Below are 20,283 nucleotides of genomic sequence, written 5' to 3' on the forward strand. Positions count from 1 at the left end.
ATGGGGACATCATTTACAGGAATACAGCTACAACAACTCTCCACTGTCTAGACACAGTCTATTACAGTGCTTTATGTTTCATTACAAATGCTGCATTCAGGACCCATCACTGTGAGCTGTATGCTCTGGTCTCATGGTCTTCACTAAGGCTCAGGAGGCAGCAGCATTGGCTTGGATTTATCTACAAGGCTGTATTGGGTAAACTACCCCCATATCTGTCACCTCCTGTCTCCATCCACCAGTGGATACAACTCCCGCTCATCACATCGACTCCTCAGAGTCCCCAGAATCCACTCTGAACTTGGTAAAACAGCTTTTTTCTATGATGGACCTTGGTCATGGAACAATTTGCAAAACTCACTTCAGCTTCAGTATTTCATTACCTTGGGTGAATTCCAATGTGTTCTGTCAAACTGTCTAACAGAAGTGTGTAACTGCTATTCTTTAACTGATTTCCAGCTTTTATGTTTTTAGCCATTTAATGCCGTCCTAATTGTTTGTCAGTTTTGTACTTTGTTAGTTCATATGTATTGTACTGATGTGCCTCTTGGTCAGGTCTCCCTTGAAAAAGAGATTTAATCTCAAGGGTCTTCCTGGTTAAATAAAAGTTATACTTTTGAGGTGCCATTTTTTCTCATTCAGTGAGAATTAATCTGATTTCATAATATAGAAAGATACTGTACAGTGTTACACCTTTGGCTAGGGGACCCTAGGGCATGGCATGAATTAGTGGATACCTTTCCTCACTCCCAAGCCACATAGAAACCCCCAGGACGTGGGTTATGCTTTTTAACAAATAAGTGTTTTATTTACAAACTAAATAAAGACAGGTAGTGAAAACTCAACAAAACGGCAGCTTGGTCTTCAGGGTGGGCTCAGGCCAAAATAACAAACATATCTTTACTAACCCAGGAAGCAAGGCTGACCTGCAAAAGAAAAGAAACCAAAATACGAAGTCTGACCTCCCTAGTTACTTAAACATGAGAAAACAAGGCAAAAGAAATCGGCAGCCCACCCCTACTGCTGCAACCAGGAACTAGAAGCACTCGGAGAGCGCAGACCTCTGCCAAGGCTGATCAGTGGCCCCCCCCGTGGGCCCCCCCACCCCCGATCACCACCAAAATTTAATCATTTCTTCCTTATCCCATTTCCAACAAACCCTGAAAATTTCATCCAAATCTGTCCATAACTTTTTGAGTTATGTTGCACACTAACGGACAGACAAACAGACAGACAAACAAACAAACCCTGGCAAAAACATAACCTCCTTGGCGGAGGTAAAAAGGCAGAGTGAAGACGATGGACCTGCCCAGGTTCGTCATCTTTATAGTCCCTCCTCCAGCTGGTCCAATCCATGCATGGGATCTGGCTCCGCACCTGCAAGATATTACTCACTCGTGCACAGATAAAATGACACACCCACAGACTGACACATAGACCCACCTATGGGTCGTACAATTAGTTCATCCAAGTAAACTGGGTACAGAGTATAACCTGGTAACAGTCTTTATGAATCCCAAGTCTATGCCCAATGCATTACAACACATCATGAACATATGTATACACAATGTTCCATTATATGCCTGCAGTGCTGCGGTATTGTTGTAAAGTTCTGAACATTTGTGTTTACTTATGTTAATACATTATTAATGATTGACATTGACATAACAATATGATATTAGTGCTTGCAACTATGATTAAACCACCATGTCTTAAAAGTTTGATCCACCTCCAAAGACTCACATGACAGTTAAGTTCTCAGCAGATTCAGTTATTTCCCAAACTGATGTTTCTGCCTTTCATCTTGATCATAGATGAGAGTCTTTCCGACATGGAATGCACCAGCTTCTTAAGAACTGAAGGCGCAGTCTTGCCTGTTCCTGAGTGTCCCTTGAGTTAATTTGTTTCATAATAATAATATAATAATTTTCATAGTGGTAAGCACTGCAAAGTCCAAGGACTCCCCGCCAATATCAGGGGAGGTGACAGACACAGACAAGATCCGGACTAACAAAAGCAGACCCTGTAATCCAAGGCAGAAGGCTGGTTGGGTTTCTGAGGCAGAGATGAGGAGACATGGTCAAGAACTGGCTAGGTCAGGACCTTGGAGTCAGGTCAGGAAACAACGCTGGAAAGTCTGGCATATTCCGAGAACAATCTGGCAATGAGCAAATGAACCAGAGCTGCTTATATGCTGGCCAGATGATTAGGCACACCAGTGAGCAACAGGTGGAGCTGACGTTGCTGATAAGGTGTGGCAAGGCTGTTGGCTCAAGCAGGATGGGGGAAGAAGGGAGGAAACAGTCATCTCCCATCTTGGAATAGGGCATGTGGGTCTGGTTACCGTCACAGGGTCCGCAAGCACCCAACAGGAATGTGTTCACATCGTAACACGTTTGAAACAGTGCAGCATGTCCTACTAGAATGCTGTCATTATAGTGAGCAGAGGAACCAATTAGCTGTAGTGCTGAGGAGAGAGCGTAAAGTACTATCGTTAGTAAACATCTTAAAAGAACCGTCTGAAAGAGTGTTAAAACAGCTTTTCACATGTCTCAAAGAAACTGGCTTATTGGCAAGAATATAACTGATTTACATAACCATCACAGATATTCTCTCTGATCATGCTCAATAACACACCAGCCCAGTATGTGGCTGGAAATGCTCCTAAGCTGGTTGCCAACCACCAAATAAACCTGACAGAAGAAGAAAAAGAGGTGTGGCAAGGTGAGGGAGAGGACAGCAGCTGGGAGTCCCAGGTGAAACTGACTGTAGTTGATGAGGTGTAGCAGGGTGAGGGAGGAGACAACAGCAAAGCAGACTGGGACAGGAGCAGACGGAACTTCTTGAACAAGCATAAATTCCAAACTGCCGGATGATTTTCCTGGTGATTATGGGCCTCGATTTTCCTTCTCTCCCAGAACTGGACACAACGTCAGCTACAGGTTAGAGACATATCCCACACCATGGTTTAAACTGAGTCTGAGTGAGCTTGATCATTTTTGACTGTTTGGGGTGTGAAACAGTGACAGCCAGCACTATTCAGAGAAAAATGATTCCTCCCAGTCTTACAGTCACTGTGACATACTCTTACAAAAGCCAGTATCTTTCTACAATTTGGTGAGTGTAAGCTTCTGTGTTTTGTAAGCTTGAAAACCCACTGACTTTATCTGAATATGTGTACAGTGCAGGCAGTAGGATAGTTGTGATTTGCCTCAGGCCTTGTGGATAAGGTCCTTGGCCCTGGAACTGCAGAGACGTGTGTCCAGATCAAAACCTGTCATCACTTCTGAACCCATCATAGATTTCTGCAAAGGGATATATATTAGCAGTAACTTTAACTAGCTAACAACATGCACTGCCTTCATTTGTCTTGAGGTGTAGAACTTATGTAGGTATACAGACTGAGTTTTAATTTGGTAAATCAATAAACTGGTGCTTGGTATTAGCTCACATGACCACTTGGGGTCCCATAGTTCTGCCATTTTTGTCCACATATGGTCACTTCTGGCCTCAAAAAGCCAACGTGTTTGCCACACTGTGAGGTACTGACTTCCAAACTGCAGTTCACAAACCAGTGGGATACGTCATGGGTCCTCTATCTGCGAATCCTATAAACTCTATGGCAGCATCATAATAAGGTTGCCATGACTTTTTTTCCTGCAGTGTTTACAGACTGTGTCATCTTCGTTTTTCAGCCTCATTGCCAGATTGCTGCAGTTTTAGTCGCTCATGTCTACTCTCATATCATCCCAAAAAGCACATGAACTTTCTAATAAACGAACACAATGTGCTCCGTACACATATTTCCCATCCCTCTGCTGAAAAGGGTCCTCCACTGTGTTGCCAGCATCAGGTTGGCAGTAAATCACCTACAATTAGTGCAGCTGTTTCAAACAAAGGTTTATCAGGTTGTCATGTTGCTTATTAAAAAAATGTAGTGCTATGATGTAGGACACTTTTTAACCCATAAAGACCCAAACCGTCTGCAGTGGCCTAAAGCATCTACTGATCTACAATGTTTAATACATGCTGATCCACTAATCCTATCAACGCATGTAAATAACTGTTGTAAAATACAGTTTGTCATCTTTTCATGGTCATCAGATATGACCCATATGGACGTTCAGAGGCTCCGTAGTGAATGTGGAAACACCTTAAACTTCTATTACAATGACTCACCAGTAAAATCCTTGTGGTTTGACAAATGACAGTGGATGGAGACACTTGGTTTATGTTCAGATATTGTTATCTTTCCTGAAAAAGTCACTTCAGTTTTCTCTGTTTTTCTTCAGTTTTCTCTGCTTCTGATATAAAAACCCACAACTTTTATCTGAGCTTTTATAACCATCTACATGATCAGTGAATTATCTTAAAATACCTGATTTTCACTGAAAAACACACAAAAAAAATATAGACTAGTGTGTTGACCCGTGGGGAAACATGGGTTCTAGATGTGGTAGTTTTTATGCTGGGGAGAGCTGACTATTCAATTCATTACACAAATGAATGAGTATAATTAATTAACTTTCCTCTGATACAGTTCATTCCTTTATTTTCTTGGTAAATTCCACTGGCATTTTCAGCTGAACAACCTCTCAGCTGGCATGTCTGTTTGATATTTGGAAATATGACACCATGGCAACGTGGCCCTATTGTTTATCACTTGCTAGGTAACCCACTTCAATTCTATGATTCTGGGCATAGCGACGTGATTGTAAGGCTATTGTATTCCAAAATTACTAATATCTCCAAAATATTGGCCCTATCAACTTGCCATTTTCGCTAGTCTGTTCCTTGACCAAAAATACTTAAGTATGCCAACCTGCAGCAGTCAGCTCTTTCCAGATTTTGTGTGGTGCCCATGATATACACACAGAGTCCATTTCCCTTTTATAATGTAGATAATATAATAATAAATGGCGATAAATCACTTAAAAACCATTGAATACAGAGTGTAAATGGCGTTTACACTGACTGATTTGTATTAATGTGCAGTGATCAGATTTGTGGTCAGATTTGTGGTCCTACAATGCCTTCTTTGGCGTGTGATTTTATTTTGAAGGTCTCACGTTTTTCTTCTTCGTGTTTTTTTAGCTTACCAGCCGATAGGCCGTAAGCTATTGTTGTCATGCGGCGTCCGGCAGCGGCATCTGTCATTGTTTGTTGTCCGTTACAAAACTTTCAATTGTCTTCTTCTCCGAAACTACAATTCCAATTGACTTCAAACTTGGTATACAGCCTCTTTATGATGATGTCAACAAAAGTTAGTGAAATTATTTGGATCTGGATCTGATTCTGGATTTGGTGTGACTTTGGAAAATTTCCCCATTATAAGAGGTAGGAAGTGGATCGATGCAATAACTCAGTAAATATAAATGATATCAAGTGTAAATTTCTACAGTCCAGCCCTGATGGGGAGATGACCAAAACATAATGTCCACATGCTGATCAGGATCTTCTTCTGGATCCGGGAACTTACGGAAAATTTAACATGGGCTCTTATGGGGAAAACATTTCAATCGTCTTTTTCTCCCAAACTACAGTTCTGATTGACTTCAAACTTGGTATACAGCTTCTGTATGATGATGTCAACACAAGGTATTGAAATTATTTTGATCCAGGTCTGATTCTGGATTTGGTGTGACTTTGAAAAATTGTCCCATGTTAACAGATAGGAAGTGGATTGATACAATAAATCAGTAAATATCAATGATATCAAGTTGGAATTTGCATTTTCTACAGATCTGATTGGAATATGACCAAAACATGGTAGCCATATGCTCATTCACTTGGCACCATTAAACTGGATTAAAATTTGTTGTTTTGAGTTATCCAAATTCTTACATGTCTGTGTATTACAGAAGCACATGTTTGATTGTTTACAAATAACATCATTCAGGTAAAGAAATCCGGTCACGTTATTGTCAACAACCAATTGCCGACTGTACTTCCTTCAGGTATGCGCAGTGTGATCCTTCACACCTTATTTGTTTAGAAATGACCTCGTTCACATGATCAGAAGAGGATTCCAAGACAATACAATAAATACACATAACTGGGTGATAATAAATGACATCTGGATACATTTCCCAAAGCTTTTAATTTGGCTGGTAAGCTACAGGGCCATTGGTCCTATTTTTTGTCAAGTCATACTTCCTGCTTTTCCCACATGGTGTAAACCCGTAGATTTGAGGGTGTGGTAAAAAATGTAAAATTTAATTGATTACCGTTATTTACACTGTCTATATGTTTGAGACCTGTTTTAGACCATTTTTATATACCTTTTATTTATTTCGTTGCTTGTGTATCTCCGTGTTTGTCCTGTTTGCCGCTGTGATGTGTAGACAGAGCTAAACAATTAGCTAGCTGGGAGGGCTTCGTCTGAGACATTAAATAGCGCCCTTGGAGAGCGGAGCGAGGTACAGTGTTATGTGAATTTGTCTACTATTGTGGATGTTTAGTGTAAATTGTTTGTTAAACTATATACTGTGTTGCTTTTTGTGTTTGCTGTGTAGTTTTCACAGTGTTACAATCCATGATGTGCAAATGTCATCAAAACCGAGGTTAAAACAACACCTGTATGAAATGCTCTGCATCTGGAAGTTTAATCCGAGGGACCGCTACACAGAGGAAAATTAATTTAGAATCTGCCACAATAGTAGCACTGGGTCTTTGTGGGTTAAATTAACATGACAAATGTCAATTTTATCTATTTGGAGTGGCTTAAAGTGGGCATGAAACAGCACAATATTCCTGTTCTCTATTTTCTTTGTATTTGTGGTGATATATGGCACAGTAATAAAACTTCACCGGGTTTTACTAGAAAACTTGGTTGTTTTTCACTGTTTTTTCACTTTGTCACCAGCAGTGCAACCATCTGGAAACAAGCTAGTGGGCTTGATTCTTTCATGTCAGCTTGTTCACCAGTGGGAGTTACTGAAAGAAACACATGATTATTAAGATGGCTGTGGGTCACAACTCACATTACATATCAGCATAACATGCTCATATGTAACAATAACTACGCATTAAATATGATCATAGTTGTGACAGGTCTGAGCAGATCAGGTTCAGATGATTATAAAGAGATGAGATGCTGTTTGATCACATTACATCCTGTTATTAGGCTGCTTATGTGACACCTGTGATACAGCTGCACAGAAAACACCTGTGACAAATGAAGAACAGTTACATGTTACCTAAGGTACAAAGAAAATTGTAACAGTGATAGTTCTTATTGGTAGTTTTTCTAGATTAAACTGGACTGGTTTTTCTCTTGATTCAAGAGAGCAAATGATGCACTGCAAAAAAGGAATATCTGACGTAGATACACTGACTTGAATTTGGAATATTTATCTTAAAAGATCCTTTTTTAGATTAATTTACTTATTGAGACTTAATCTTGTTAAGATTATTTGACTTTTTCCAAGAATTTTCATCTTGGGCTACCCCACTTAGATATTACAATTCATTTTAAGCAATACCTATAACAAAACAAGCTCCATTGTGGGGGATGAGTATAGTGGACACATGAACTGTTTGCCCTCAAGAAATTTTTTCTTGTTTTATGCAGTTTTGCCTAAGAAGTAGGGCTGTCAAAATTAACGTGTTAATGTGGATTAATCCATCATCATGATTAATCTGACAAAAAATTTTAACACAATTAATCCATCTGCAGCAAAGAATGACTCTGAATGTTTCTGCCAACACATTTGGGGCAGTTTGTCCCAGTAGAATTAGCATCGTTCATGCACAAATGCTGAGTTGATCCAGTAGTGACAGGCAGCAGAACCAACCCATAAAGATGGAAGACACTAAACAGCATGTTGGTCCTCTGGATGGAAATATGAGGACAAAAAAACCCACGACGGAACAGTCGACCAACATGAAGTATTATACACACTCTGCAGGAAGGAGTTTTCTTTTCACCGAAGCACTTCCAGCATAAAATACCACATTAGCATGAAGCATAAGTTAGTTGTGGATTCTGCTAGCACTTCGGCTAATGAGTCATCCAGCTTGTGATAAACACATTATGCGCATATTTTCCCTTCTTTCTTGAGTCTGTTTGCTCATGCAAAATGAAACAAGATTAATACAGATAAAAAATGAATGATATTTAATTGTGATTAATCCAAAATTAATCCATAGCAACCCTGTGATTAATCTGATTTAAATTTAAATTGTTTGACAGCACTACTATAAATACATATCTGTTGAGTGATTACATCCTCATAAGACCGTATAAATAAATATACCATAGATTAAAAAAAATCTTACTGTGAAGACTTGAAACAAGTATACTCTGCTTAAAAGAAGAATTTTAGCTTTCTATAATCCGAACATAATATTTTCTTATTTTAAGAAGACTTGATAAGTGTAATTTTTTTACTGCACTGGCAGATAATTTTACTTGAAATAAGACATTTTACCACAATAATGAGTTTAACTGTCTTATTTTTGTACAGGCCTTTTTTTGCAGTGTGACCTGGCCACATGAGAACTTCCACAGATAACAGTATTAATATTTATTGTTTCAGGTCCTCTGCACACTTCTACATTGGACTAGACTGACAAAATTAGACATCGACACATCTCTGGTGGACATGGCTACAAGAAACCAGAGCAGACTTTGGCAGTACTGTTAGTTCCATCTCAGAAGCTTTTCATGATGAAACCATCCATCCGTTCTGCCCTCCTGCTGAGTAGATGGATTCTTTCCTTGTCTCTCAGTGAATCACTCAGACGGTAAAAAGACATTTCCACCTTTCAGTATGTTAGTAGCATCAGTGAATGAACATCAGTCAGAGTATGAAATCTAGTCAAATTATGTGTACAGTTTCACTGTGGACACCCATGTAGTTTGGAAAATATCTGTTATTGCGGGAATAAATAAACAATCTCACCATCCAAACATGATGTGACTCATTTTTTATTTATTTTGTTAAAATACATATGAAACAGATACAATAAATTATATTCCAAATGTTTACTTTAAATTCTTACAAAAGTTATCACAAACTGTACACATCATGACCGTAGTTGCAGTTGTTCTTGTTCAATACAGATTTGACCAGATTTCAAACAGTTACAGCTCAAAGCTCTAAACCCCTAAACATGGAACAACTCAATAAGGTAGATTTGCTGTCACTGGGTTGCCAGTTTGACTAATTTCACAGCTATTACAGAACGCAGATAAATTCACTCGATTACAAATCTGAGCTGAAATTCAAATTATCACCAAACGATAGCATTACATTGTGATGCGTCTAATTCCATAAGTGACGACAACTTCATAGAGTTCACTTTTAGATATACTGTACAAACGATGCCATTGACAAATATATATGTACAAATGTAAACACAAAGATTGCAATTTTAAATTATCTAACATAATTTATTTTATATTTTCTCTGTATCTTTGCAAAGGTGAGACATGCTACAAGTAAAAATAATTCTTCGTAATATTAAGGGCAGCGCAATGGAGAAGCATAATTGTATATGCAAGAAAGATAACAGTGTATAGCCTTTTTAATATTTGCTATGTTAGAGTTTTATTATTTTAAAAAGTGTCTTATTACTCATGTGTAAGGAGAATCTGATTCAATGCCTGTGTGAGATGCACTGAAATAAATTCATATGGCTTAATGTAAACATATCTGTGATATTTGCAAATGTTGAGAATGTGTTAATTCTTCCCTGAAAGTAACTAGTGAGTGAAAGCTGACGTAGATGAGTCAATGAATATTTGTCTGTTTTACTTTTATGGTTTGAATTGTGTTGTTGTTTGACTGGATTTTCTTGAAGGTATATCATACAAAAGTATTTAAGAGACATACTCTTTCTTAATCAGTACCACATATAGTATAATTACTATACTTTAAACATTACAGATTAATTTACTCATCTGTTTTTACATAGCGGCTGTTATTTTAACTTTTTTAAAGCCAAGTTGTAAAGTACAGTGTATAGCCAAAACATCATGCCAATGTTTATATCCATATCCATTATTTTCAACATTTTAACAGTTATATTTAATGAATCTACAGGTCTGTAATGATGAGTCTACCTAACTTCTACTAGAAGTCTACAAGTGAAATTGCCCCTAACATCTTGAATCAGTCTCTTGTGTATGAAAAAAAAAAAAAAAAAAAAAAGCTTTTGGAGACAGCCGTACATATATCTGCTACAGGTATCTGCTAGCTACAGACTCTCTCAATCTGAAAGAAGTATTGACTTTCTAATAGCTAATAATGGGTGATTGATCACTGGGTTAGATTTTTATTTCTTTACCTTTTTTTTTTTTTAATTTACCCTTTACATTGTACCAGCCCTTTTAGATATTTTGTCCTTAAAGCAAATGTTTTCATGGCGCTGAGCAGTGTAGCCCTTTAACTTCGTGCCATTTCAATGAAAATGCTAACTCACTCAAGAGCTCTCAGGCAAGGAAAGGTTGTCACTTTACCTGTGTAAATTTTTGTGAGATTTTCAGAGGTAATGTATAAAATGTTCTTGGACTGACTGAATGAGAGCTGAGCTTCTCCAGGTCTGTTGCACAATTTAAAGGTTCAGTGTATTATATTCAGGGGACATAATAGAAAATTCACAGTTATGTTTCTGTTAGTGTATAATCATCTGACCTTATAAGGAGCTGTTTAAGTAAGGTCACCTTACAGAGACAGTTATACAGTTACTTGGAATTACCTTTTTCTTCTTTTATTTTTACCTCCGCCAAGGAGGTTATGTTTTTGCCAGGGTTTGTTTGTTTGTTTGTTTGTTTGTCTGTCTGTTTGTCTGTCCGTTAGTGTGCAACATAACTCAAAAAGTTATGGACAGATTTGGATGAAATTTTCAGGGTTTGTTGGAAATGGGATAAGGAAGAACTGATTAAATTTTGGTGGTGATCGGGGGTGGGGGGGCCCACGGGGGGGGGCCACTGATCGTTAGTGTGCAACATAACTCAAAAAGTTATGGACAGATTTGGATGAAATTTTCAGGGTTTGTTGGAAATGGGATAAGGAAGAAATGATAAAATTTTGGTGGTGATCGGGGGTGGGGGGGCCCACGGGGGGGGCCACTGATCAGCCTTGGCGGAGGTCTGAGCTCTCCGAGTGCTTCTAGTTTGTTTTATGGTATGGGACATCCAGAGTTAACCCTCAAAAACCTAAACAGCTGGCAGCAGCCAAAAGCATCTGCTGATCTAAAATATTTAATAACTTTTAAACCACTAATATTATCAATCAGGCATCAGACATACCTGAATTAGACAATGGGCTCTATAAGTGGACGTGAAAACATTGTCTTCTACAACATTTATTCACCATTAAAACCCATAAAGTTCAACAAATGAAAGTGGTAATACATGCTTCTTTATATGTACAGTTAATGATATATTTTTGCTGAAAAAAGTCAGTTTTCTCTGTTTTAACACAATAACCTTTTCATTAACCCTGATCTTTTATGAAAACCGTACATTGTAAATATAAGAAAATACTTGATTTTCATTGAAAAATGGAAAATACAGGGCATAATATCATAATAAATGGTGGTAAATCACTATGGAAAGGATAGATGTAGAGAAAAAATAATAATTTGGAAATCGCCACAAAAATAGTTCCAGGTCTTTAAGGGTTAAGGTACATAAATGCACCAATCATGTTAGAGTGTGAAGTTTATATGACCTCAAACGAAATGCTGATTGATGTTGTTTTCAATTTTTCATGGACACTGTAAGGCAGGATATTGAGTTGACTCCAATCTCAGCTTCATTACTAGGTGCCCAGATATCACACACTGAACCTTGAAGATCGTGAATGCATAAGGAAAGTGTTGAATGAATTCAACTTTCATATAACACGCGCACAAGAAACTTACACGCAAAAGAACTTCTTAACAACAGAACATTTCTTCTCTTGTTTTCTTACAGAGGCCATCAGGGCGTCAGTGGACGTTTGGGTGAAGAACATGAACCTTGACTCTCAAAACTTGCTGCCCTTCCAGGCCACTGTAAGGTAAGACCACAAAATAAAAAGCATTACAGATGCCACGGTTTATTGTTTATTTCCTGGTTTATTTTCTAAGTTGCCTCCATGTGTGTCCTTGTCAGACTGCATCCTGTTCCTGTGTCTCTTCCCCATTTGTCCAGTCCCACCTTGTCTGGTGTGTTCATTATTCCAGTTGTTGGCTTTGTTACCTGTCTCTTCATTATGTTCAGTTGTTCTTGTTCCTGCTTCTGGATACTTCTTGTGTTTGTATTTTTCAAGGTTGTGTTGGACTGGCTATTTTTGTTTGGTTTAGTTGCATTTAATACATTCCTTTCACATCTGAGTCCACCAGCAGAGGCTTCACATCCATTTACAAAAGCTGGCTGTGTTTTTGAAAGTAGCTTAAAACTAAGTCAGAGATAAAGGCAGATAAAATGTGTGTACCTCTCCCAGAGCGTGCCAGTGTGTGATGGGCTTTCTTGGATAGGCCAGCATTTCATTCCAGTGATCTCGTCCAAGACCCTCGGCATCTGGCCCAGTGCGACACACACCTATCACCTCATTGTGTCCGACCCTGTTAGTTGAAAAACCCATGTAAAACACACACACCTCCACACACATTAGAATGAAACAAAAAATGTGTCTGAAACTGGAAATTATTATGCATATTTCATGAATTTCCGAAAAAAAAAAGCTATCTTACCTCAATTACCCACCTTCTAAAAGCAACTAATAGTTATTAACAAATTCTATGTTGTAAAGCTTTCCTTCCAGCTCACAGTAATAAAAAAGATAATAGCATATTATTGCATTAAGGATACAATGGCAGCTTAACTCACCGATCATAATCCATCACCATGATAGAGAGACTGACTTGCTCCACATTCTCGGGGGGAATGTCGAAGATGATGGCCTCATTATACACTGGGTTCAGTGTGCTTTTCTTGATGGTGGTTTTTCGCTTCTTTAACCTCCGTCCATCACATATAAGGTAAACCTTCACATATGGGTCTGGGAGACACAAACACAGTATTTAATTTTTTATTGCACATCTCTTCACAGTTGGAATGAAAGCAACAAAAAACAAATTAAGGTGAAAATCTGTGTAATATTTAAGTATGTATCAAAAACCAAACTGCTTTTTTTTGTTTTATTCAATTCAGGTTAAAATATAAGCACAGTTAATAAATGTCCTGCCATATTCTGATAAAGGTTAACCTTTAATGATTTGTTCTCATAAACTTTCTTTTACTCTTCTTTCAATTTCCTCTCTAAGTGTCCTCCTGCTGTCGGCTTTTAACTAAGTTTGATTGATGACCCGGTCGGTGCTTTTGATGTGAGCCACATCTTATCTGCTGACTGGTTACCTGAAGAGCCTGTGATGTCCATGGCTTTGAGGTTCCTGCATTTGATGACTGTTAGGGTCATTCTCCCTGCTGTGGGGAGGTAGCACAATGAGTACATGATCTCTCCGAGATCAATGCTCTCCTGGGGAATAATACAAAAGATAACAAAAGATACTTGAGCAATTTTCAATACTTTCATTTCATTATGTTCATCAAAATGCAAAGCACAAGAGTGTGCAGGTCAGTAAGACAAGGGAGCTGTATTTTGGTAGCTCATAAGGCATCCTTTATTAATTCAACAGGTCAGACTGTTGCCTTTATTGTTTCTGTTTTTCTCAGCCATGCTAATGGGATGGGAGTATTCATCAACTCATCTTCCCAACACGATCAACTGCAATCATTTTCTACAAATGTAATGTGCACTGTCTGCACATCACAGTGTCACACAGTTGGTAGCATGGCATTAGTTTAGCCTATTGTTTAATATCTCAAATTACTGAGTACACTCATGCACTGGATGTGCATAGGTGTTGACAGATAATTTGAGAGGTGTTCTTTGGTACTTAATTTGACTTCATACTGTTGCAATGTAACATGGTGTCAGCTTCAAAATCAACTACATGAAATGACACTGATATAGCAAAACAAAAAGTTAGATTGTGCCACTTGCTCTGTGTTTGTGAACTGCAGCCTAAAGCGAAATCCCTGGATTTATAAGCAACTCTGTAAAAACTTTTTAAGGTATTACCAGAAGCTCTGGTACACACTTAGGCTTTAAAAATGATGTGTCCAACACAGTCACAGCTTCCCTCAGGAGGTTTTCTACTTAATCTGTGACCTGCACCTTGAGAACATAACCTCCATGTGTAATTCTATTAAAATTACATTAGAAATTATATTACAATTGTAACTGAAATGCCACTGTCAGTGCTTGCATGTGAGATTATGCTCCAGCACAAGGAATGAAATGAACTTTTTCATTAGTTTGTGCTGACAAGTGTTGATCCACCCAAAGGTCACCATTTCTTATCCATGGCTATGTTTTTTAAGTTGCATTAGAAAAATACAAAGAAATATTTTACATTAAAAAGGAAACACAAACACTGATAATGTCTATTTTTACTCATACACTATGGAATCGCTAATGTGAGAAAACCATGGCATGAAAAATACTTAAATGAAGCAGAAGCCCTTGAGTAAACTGTGATAAGTGTGAATGTAGGGAGGGAACACAATCTGGATCCATTACCACATCATTCTTGTAGGAAAAAGATGATATACAGACATAGTGTATGTGTGTGTGAGCTAAAATATGTTTGTTTATATTCTTTACAATGCACTTATGAATCTGAAGATAATTTTCCTCTGTTGCCATATTTATTGTTTGTGAAATACCCTGTGATTTCTAGAAACACTGTGTGGGTGTTTGGTTGACGAAACTCATTTCCCAAAGCATTTGAATTATGTAATGTGTTCTACCCACTGTGTTGATGAATTCAGGCTTTTGAAAAGTGATTCAGCTTGATACTTAAATTCTGAGACCTTTCTAAAAACAGTATGTGTTTATTCACCTCTGTGACAGCACAGATGTCTGTTACACTATTTGTCACATAGCTACAACACCCACAGACATATTGGAGATTTGGCAGCACTTGAGAGTAAACACTAACTCACCGTAGTTGCTGCATGAATGTCCTTCCAAACCACCGCCTCCCTAGAAAGGTCAGAGAGTTCAAACAGGTTGTCCACCACCACCTCGCCGATCATATCGTGACTGGTGAATCGGTCGAAGTCATAGACGCTGAAATGCAGCTTGCGGTTGCAAAGCTCATCGTACACGACAGGGAAGCAGAAGCTCTCATCAAACACAGGGTTCAGATTTTTACGGTGGACACGAGTCTGGAACTTCTTCTTTCTCTCTGGCAGCAGATAGATCTTTACATATGGGTCTGACGTGCCTGTGAAGTCTTTGGCAGGCAGGTCCAAGGCCTTGAGGATTCTCACCACTAAAGCCTGCTCCTCATAGTCGTATTGCAACGAGAAGCTGAGTTTCCCACAAGTCTCCACAGGTTGTTTGCCCTCATCCTCTGAGTCCACAGACTTCTGCTTGTAGAGTTCAGGTTTTATTCTTCCAATACTTGCTGTAGAAGACTGACGGAGAGGCACTGTGTCCATGCTGAAGTCAACGCTGGTGACATTCATCTGACGAGGCAGGTGGCGCCGGAATGAATTGTGCCTGTTGAAATGAAGACAGGGCATATGGTAAATGTCTCCATTGTCAGTGATGTACCAGTGCATAGTAATAGTGTGAATATGTGCAGCTCATGAATGGCTTAAAGCTAATACAGCTTCAAGAAACCAAACATATCATGCTGTTTATGAAACCATTTTTTCAAGCTTCTGACAGAATAGAGCAGAAGACTTTTGACCAGGACAGATAAAGCTGAATGTGTTCTCTAATCGGTCATTACAGCTTTCAATCATGTCTTCAACCCCATATTTGTCTGCCTGTGTTTACCACAATCCTACATCATGGAGTAGATTTTCTACAAGCTAAAAACACATTGGAGGAGGAACTGCAGAAATCTCATATTCTCTAGGGACATGGATTGCAATATGCTTAAAGTTATGGATTTTTTTGCCAAGTGATGCTAAAAACAATCATACACTGCAGCTCCAACACAAATTAATGTGTTAAAATTAACTTAGTCTATTAGGTTGGGGTCAATTTGTCATCAATCTCTAAGTCTTGAGTTCATAAACAACCTATTGATGCTGTGATATACTCTCTTGCTCACAGGAGGTGAACAGATGTCCTGGACCCTCCAAATACCTGTGAAGTTGACATATTTTCATAAAACCATGGCTGTTTTGACTCTCAATCTTGTCACCTAGCAACTAGTCCTCCTCCTTTCTGACAGTCATAATCACAGTGATGTGAAAGCCATGGCACAAGTAATATAAAACAGGCAGAACAGCTGAAAATGTTATGTTTTAAACACAGACATCTGACTTGCTTTCATAAAGCTCAAAGACGGTGAAAGAAAAAATGATGGTAGAAAAATCTTAACACAATCAGTACTAAAAAAAAAAAAAAAACAGGGGGATCATGAAACCTGTTTAACTGGAGTCAGGGTATGCAGTTTATCATTTTATAATCCCCTTTAAACCAGGACATGTGGAGGAACCATTTGGGGTTGTGTCAAATAATCCACTACTAACACCAGCTAAAGCCTGTTTTTATTTTGTTTTTTGTTTTTTTTTATTTCTTCTGTGTGTACTTTTAAAGCTGGAGCAACACTCGACTTTCTGTTTGTGTATTGGTGAATGACCCTCATTAAAAACATCAGTAGGATCAGTATAAGTAGAAACAAATCATTACAGCTCACTGTGGCAGGATATTGCAATATGAGGTCTGCATGTAGCCATAGCATTTATTTCTTTGTTGTTACAAGCTGAAGGGTGCTATGAGACTCCTGTTGTTTTTGGTGTTTTCAAACAGGAAATAATCACTGTCAAAAGAGTAGGGGAAGCCGTAAAGGCTGCACTGATGTATCGATCGAACATTAGTATCAACCAACATCAACTTTGTTAGCATTTTACTAAAGGCAGTGGCCAGTGATTATCTGTTGTGTCAAATTAAATGTTGTTACATAAATTTTAATGATTGAATATATGTTCATGGAAAGATTATGATGAGGGACTGAAATACTTTGAAATAAGCAAACAGAAAATAACACTGGCAGTGTGTCTCAGCCAAACTGTTATCACTGGCCTTGAATTACAATCCACGTATCTCTAAAAGCAACATGTTATCTGACCTCTCTATATCCATGTTGGCTGCACAATTCATGGTAAACATAGCTCAGTGTAAAACCTAATGACAACCCAAAGGAAGTATCAATAACTGTTTCCTGTGAGAAAATGAGCGCAGCTGCCTGGTACATCTCACCACGAGCCAACCTTCCACCATGACAGCTCCCACCCCACAGCAGTGCTAATTGTGGACATTCTACTTTAAACACAGTCATGGAAAACAAAGCGGAGAAACAGCTGATTGTTTAATTACTGGGGTTGCTTCCTGTCGTTACCATAGCAGCTTCCTTCGTACATACAAGTGATTATAGGATTTGAACTGATGCTAGGAGATATGCATCCCCCCTTTGGCGGACGACTATATAGGAGATTTTTTTCTCAGTCACAGCAGAAGACACTCAACTATACATGTGCAGTAGCATTTCAAGGTCAGCCTGTGATGTTCTACATGACACATGCCCAAGCACCTCGAGGACCACGGCCACACTGTCACGAACTGTCAGGATAGCTTTGCACTGTGTATGCTTCTCTTTTTGTGCTGAATTTAAGCACCAGATAATGTTGGTTGCCATGGGGGGAGGGGTATTGGCTGCAAAAGGGTTCATATGGGGTACCTGGAGGAGGAGGTGGGCTCAGTGGTTTGCCTCTGGATCTTTGCCTGCTGGCTGAGCTTCTCCCTCAGGGCTGTCTGGACCTCTGCAGGGATGTCTGGAGAGGTCTGGCTAATCTTCATGGCTGCCTCCAGGAGTTTGACAGAGCTTCGTCCGTTTACTTTCACTTCTAGGGGGTACTTCTTCTCAACCTCCGCCACTTTGCAGTCAGTGATAGGTGGAGAGTTAGGTGGAGGCGCTTCTGGGAAACCGACGTGGAGGCCATTTTCAGTATGGGCTGACAAAGCCTTGTTCCTCCAAATGGGCCAGCACAGCTTCCAAAAGACAAAGAGAGAGACTACCAACAGGGCGAGGCCACAGAAACCCACGACCACAGCAAGGAGACTAATAGAGATGTCTACATGTAACCACAGAGAGAGTAACAGGTAGACAGAAGAAGGAGGCACACAAAACAGGAAGAAGAGGCAAGCAAGGGACAGACAAACATGCGAGGGAGAAAGAGAAAAAGAAGAGAAGGAAAGCTGTAAAAAGAGGGGGCAGCAGATGCACCTGTTTGATAAAGCAGGACAATTAAGTCACATCTGTCAAAGAGACACTGGGAAATTATAAGGAAAGGAAAATTCCCACCTGTTACTTATATTTCCTGTTCTTACAGATGGGCTATTGTAATCTAAATGCTGGGTAGTTCATATACACATGTATGTGTGTGTGTGTGTGTGTGTGTGTGTGTGTGTGTGTGTTCTGAAGGGGAACCCAAGGCATGTTTTTAGCCAAAGTTAGACTGAATAAAAGATTGCAAGAAAAGAAAAACGAAAGAAAAGTCTAATCCTTTCCAGCCACCTCAGTCTATCCACCTGTTGCCATTTTATCAGCATGAACTGAACAGCAGCAGATGCGTAAGAGGTGGAGGGCACACACTTCCCTAAAAAGAATGAAAATATGAAGTCTTTTAATAAAGTTGAAGCAAATTAGAACAGAGGTTGAAGTTCATGTTTGTCCAAACGCCACAGCTAATTGATCTACTGATTTCAAGGGACAAGCGCAAGCTGATTAAATTAGGGAAATGAGAGAGGGGGAAGGGGTCTTATTTCTATTTACCTGCATGTCCTGTGCCCAGGATGTTGCTCTCCAGGGGAAATATATCCGAACATTTCTCCCGGTCTACGTGTCCCGTAAGACAAAGTTCCGTAACGATTTGGAGAGCCCTTTGGCACAAAGTGATGCTGTCCTCCGTCCGGACACTCATGTCTCTCCTGTTAAGCCATTGCACGCCGGACGATCCGGGAGGACGGCGGTTCATCTGGACTGTTTTAAGCGCCGCAGACTGTAGTCTGTCCACAGGAGACAGGAGGAAGGCGCACTGCGTCTTGATCCATATCCAGCGCGCAACCAGAGCAGACTGGCCAAACGCGCTCCGTGCGCTTGAATATCAGTGTGTTGGTTCTGGAGTCCAACCCTCTATGCGTCCAATAGCGATGCGCATCACTGTGCAGTGAGCCCCTGTGGTTGGTCGCAGTGGCGTGGGTAGGGTTCTGTCACTAGTAATGACTGGAGTGTTCCCTGAGAGCCACTGGAGACCTGTCTGCGTCCCCGCCTTTGAACAACACTTGACCACGGGTGACGGTCTTACCACAACACATCAGGAACCAATCTGGGCTTTTCCCTGCACCCTAAGCTTGACCTTAAACTACACAGCATTAATGGATTAACCATGATAGTGGGTTCCTTCTTCTCCTTGTGTCCTTGCCTATTTATTTTAATGCATCCAAATCATGACAGAGTTTTTAAAATGAACAAAATTACAAAAAAATAAAAATAAAATAGCTACTGAAAAAGCGTGATAACAATTCTACGTATTCTACTGTGACTGGGTCTGGTTGTGTGTTTTCTATTTTAACCTCTAGATTAAAATCTCATTCATTCAACAAAGACTTTCAAATACAGAGTACTATAATTATTTATGAGTAAAAATATATGGACAGGGTACCACAGATTTGTACTTTTTTAAACTTTAACATTCATTTTCACATTCATTTAAATGTAAAAGCAGTGGTAGTTTGATGCACATGAAACAGAGATGATCTCATGGAGTTTGTCTTCTTGAATGGTCATATCACGCTGTGCTGTCTGGTTGTGGATCATTTCCTTTTCTTTCTGCAAGAGGACTGAAGTAGAGCTAAAAAAAATAAATAAATAAATAAATTAAAAAAAAAAAAAAAATCAGAAACACCCCAGATATCCTTTACCTGTGTTCTTTCCATTATCACTTCTCTTTGTCACTGCCAAGTTCCAGTTTCCTGTGGCTATGGTTTTACGCCCCACACTGACAATGAGTGTAAGATAAATAATTGAAATACAAAATGAAAAGACTGGATGAGCATCGACCTTCTATAACAGTACTGCTTTCTGGAAATGTGAGGACACATTCTTAACCCTCTGCAAAGGTTATCTTGAGCACCTTCCTCACTGTAAGTTTTTTTTTTTTTTTTTTTTTTAGAATAGTTTAAGGGATTGTGGTGTCAAAAA

At 39.2% G+C, this 20,283-nt stretch overlaps 1 protein-coding gene across 2 annotated transcripts; it reads right to left on the bottom strand.

Annotated features, from left to right (window-relative positions):
• Window positions 1–11,595: 11,595 nt before the first annotated feature.
• syt10 (synaptotagmin X) lies at window positions 11,596–19,308 on the bottom strand. 2 transcript variants are annotated; one of them, XM_030150185.1, is made up of 7 exons: window positions 18,856–19,308; window positions 17,761–18,154; window positions 15,005–15,566; window positions 13,352–13,472; window positions 12,824–12,995; window positions 12,429–12,558; window positions 11,596–12,004 (listed from the first exon to the last, which is right to left on the bottom strand). In XM_030150185.1, exons 1-7 carry the CDS (start codon window positions 19,055–19,057, stop codon window positions 11,933–11,935), a joined length of 1,653 nt encoding a protein of 550 aa, XP_030006045.1. In that variant the 5' UTR covers window positions 19,058–19,308; the 3' UTR covers window positions 11,596–11,932. The 2 variants fall into 2 exon arrangements, with proteins under 2 accessions (XP_030006045.1, XP_030006046.1); XM_030150186.1 differs by having other exon boundaries at window positions 17,761–18,071; window positions 18,856–18,974.
• Between the last annotated feature and the right edge of the window lie 975 nt (window positions 19,309–20,283).

Source organism: Sphaeramia orbicularis, chromosome 12 (assembly GCF_902148855.1).
Source record: "Sphaeramia orbicularis chromosome 12, fSphaOr1.1, whole genome shotgun sequence".
In the NCBI taxonomy this organism is placed as follows: domain Eukaryota; kingdom Metazoa; phylum Chordata; class Actinopteri; order Kurtiformes; family Apogonidae; genus Sphaeramia; species Sphaeramia orbicularis.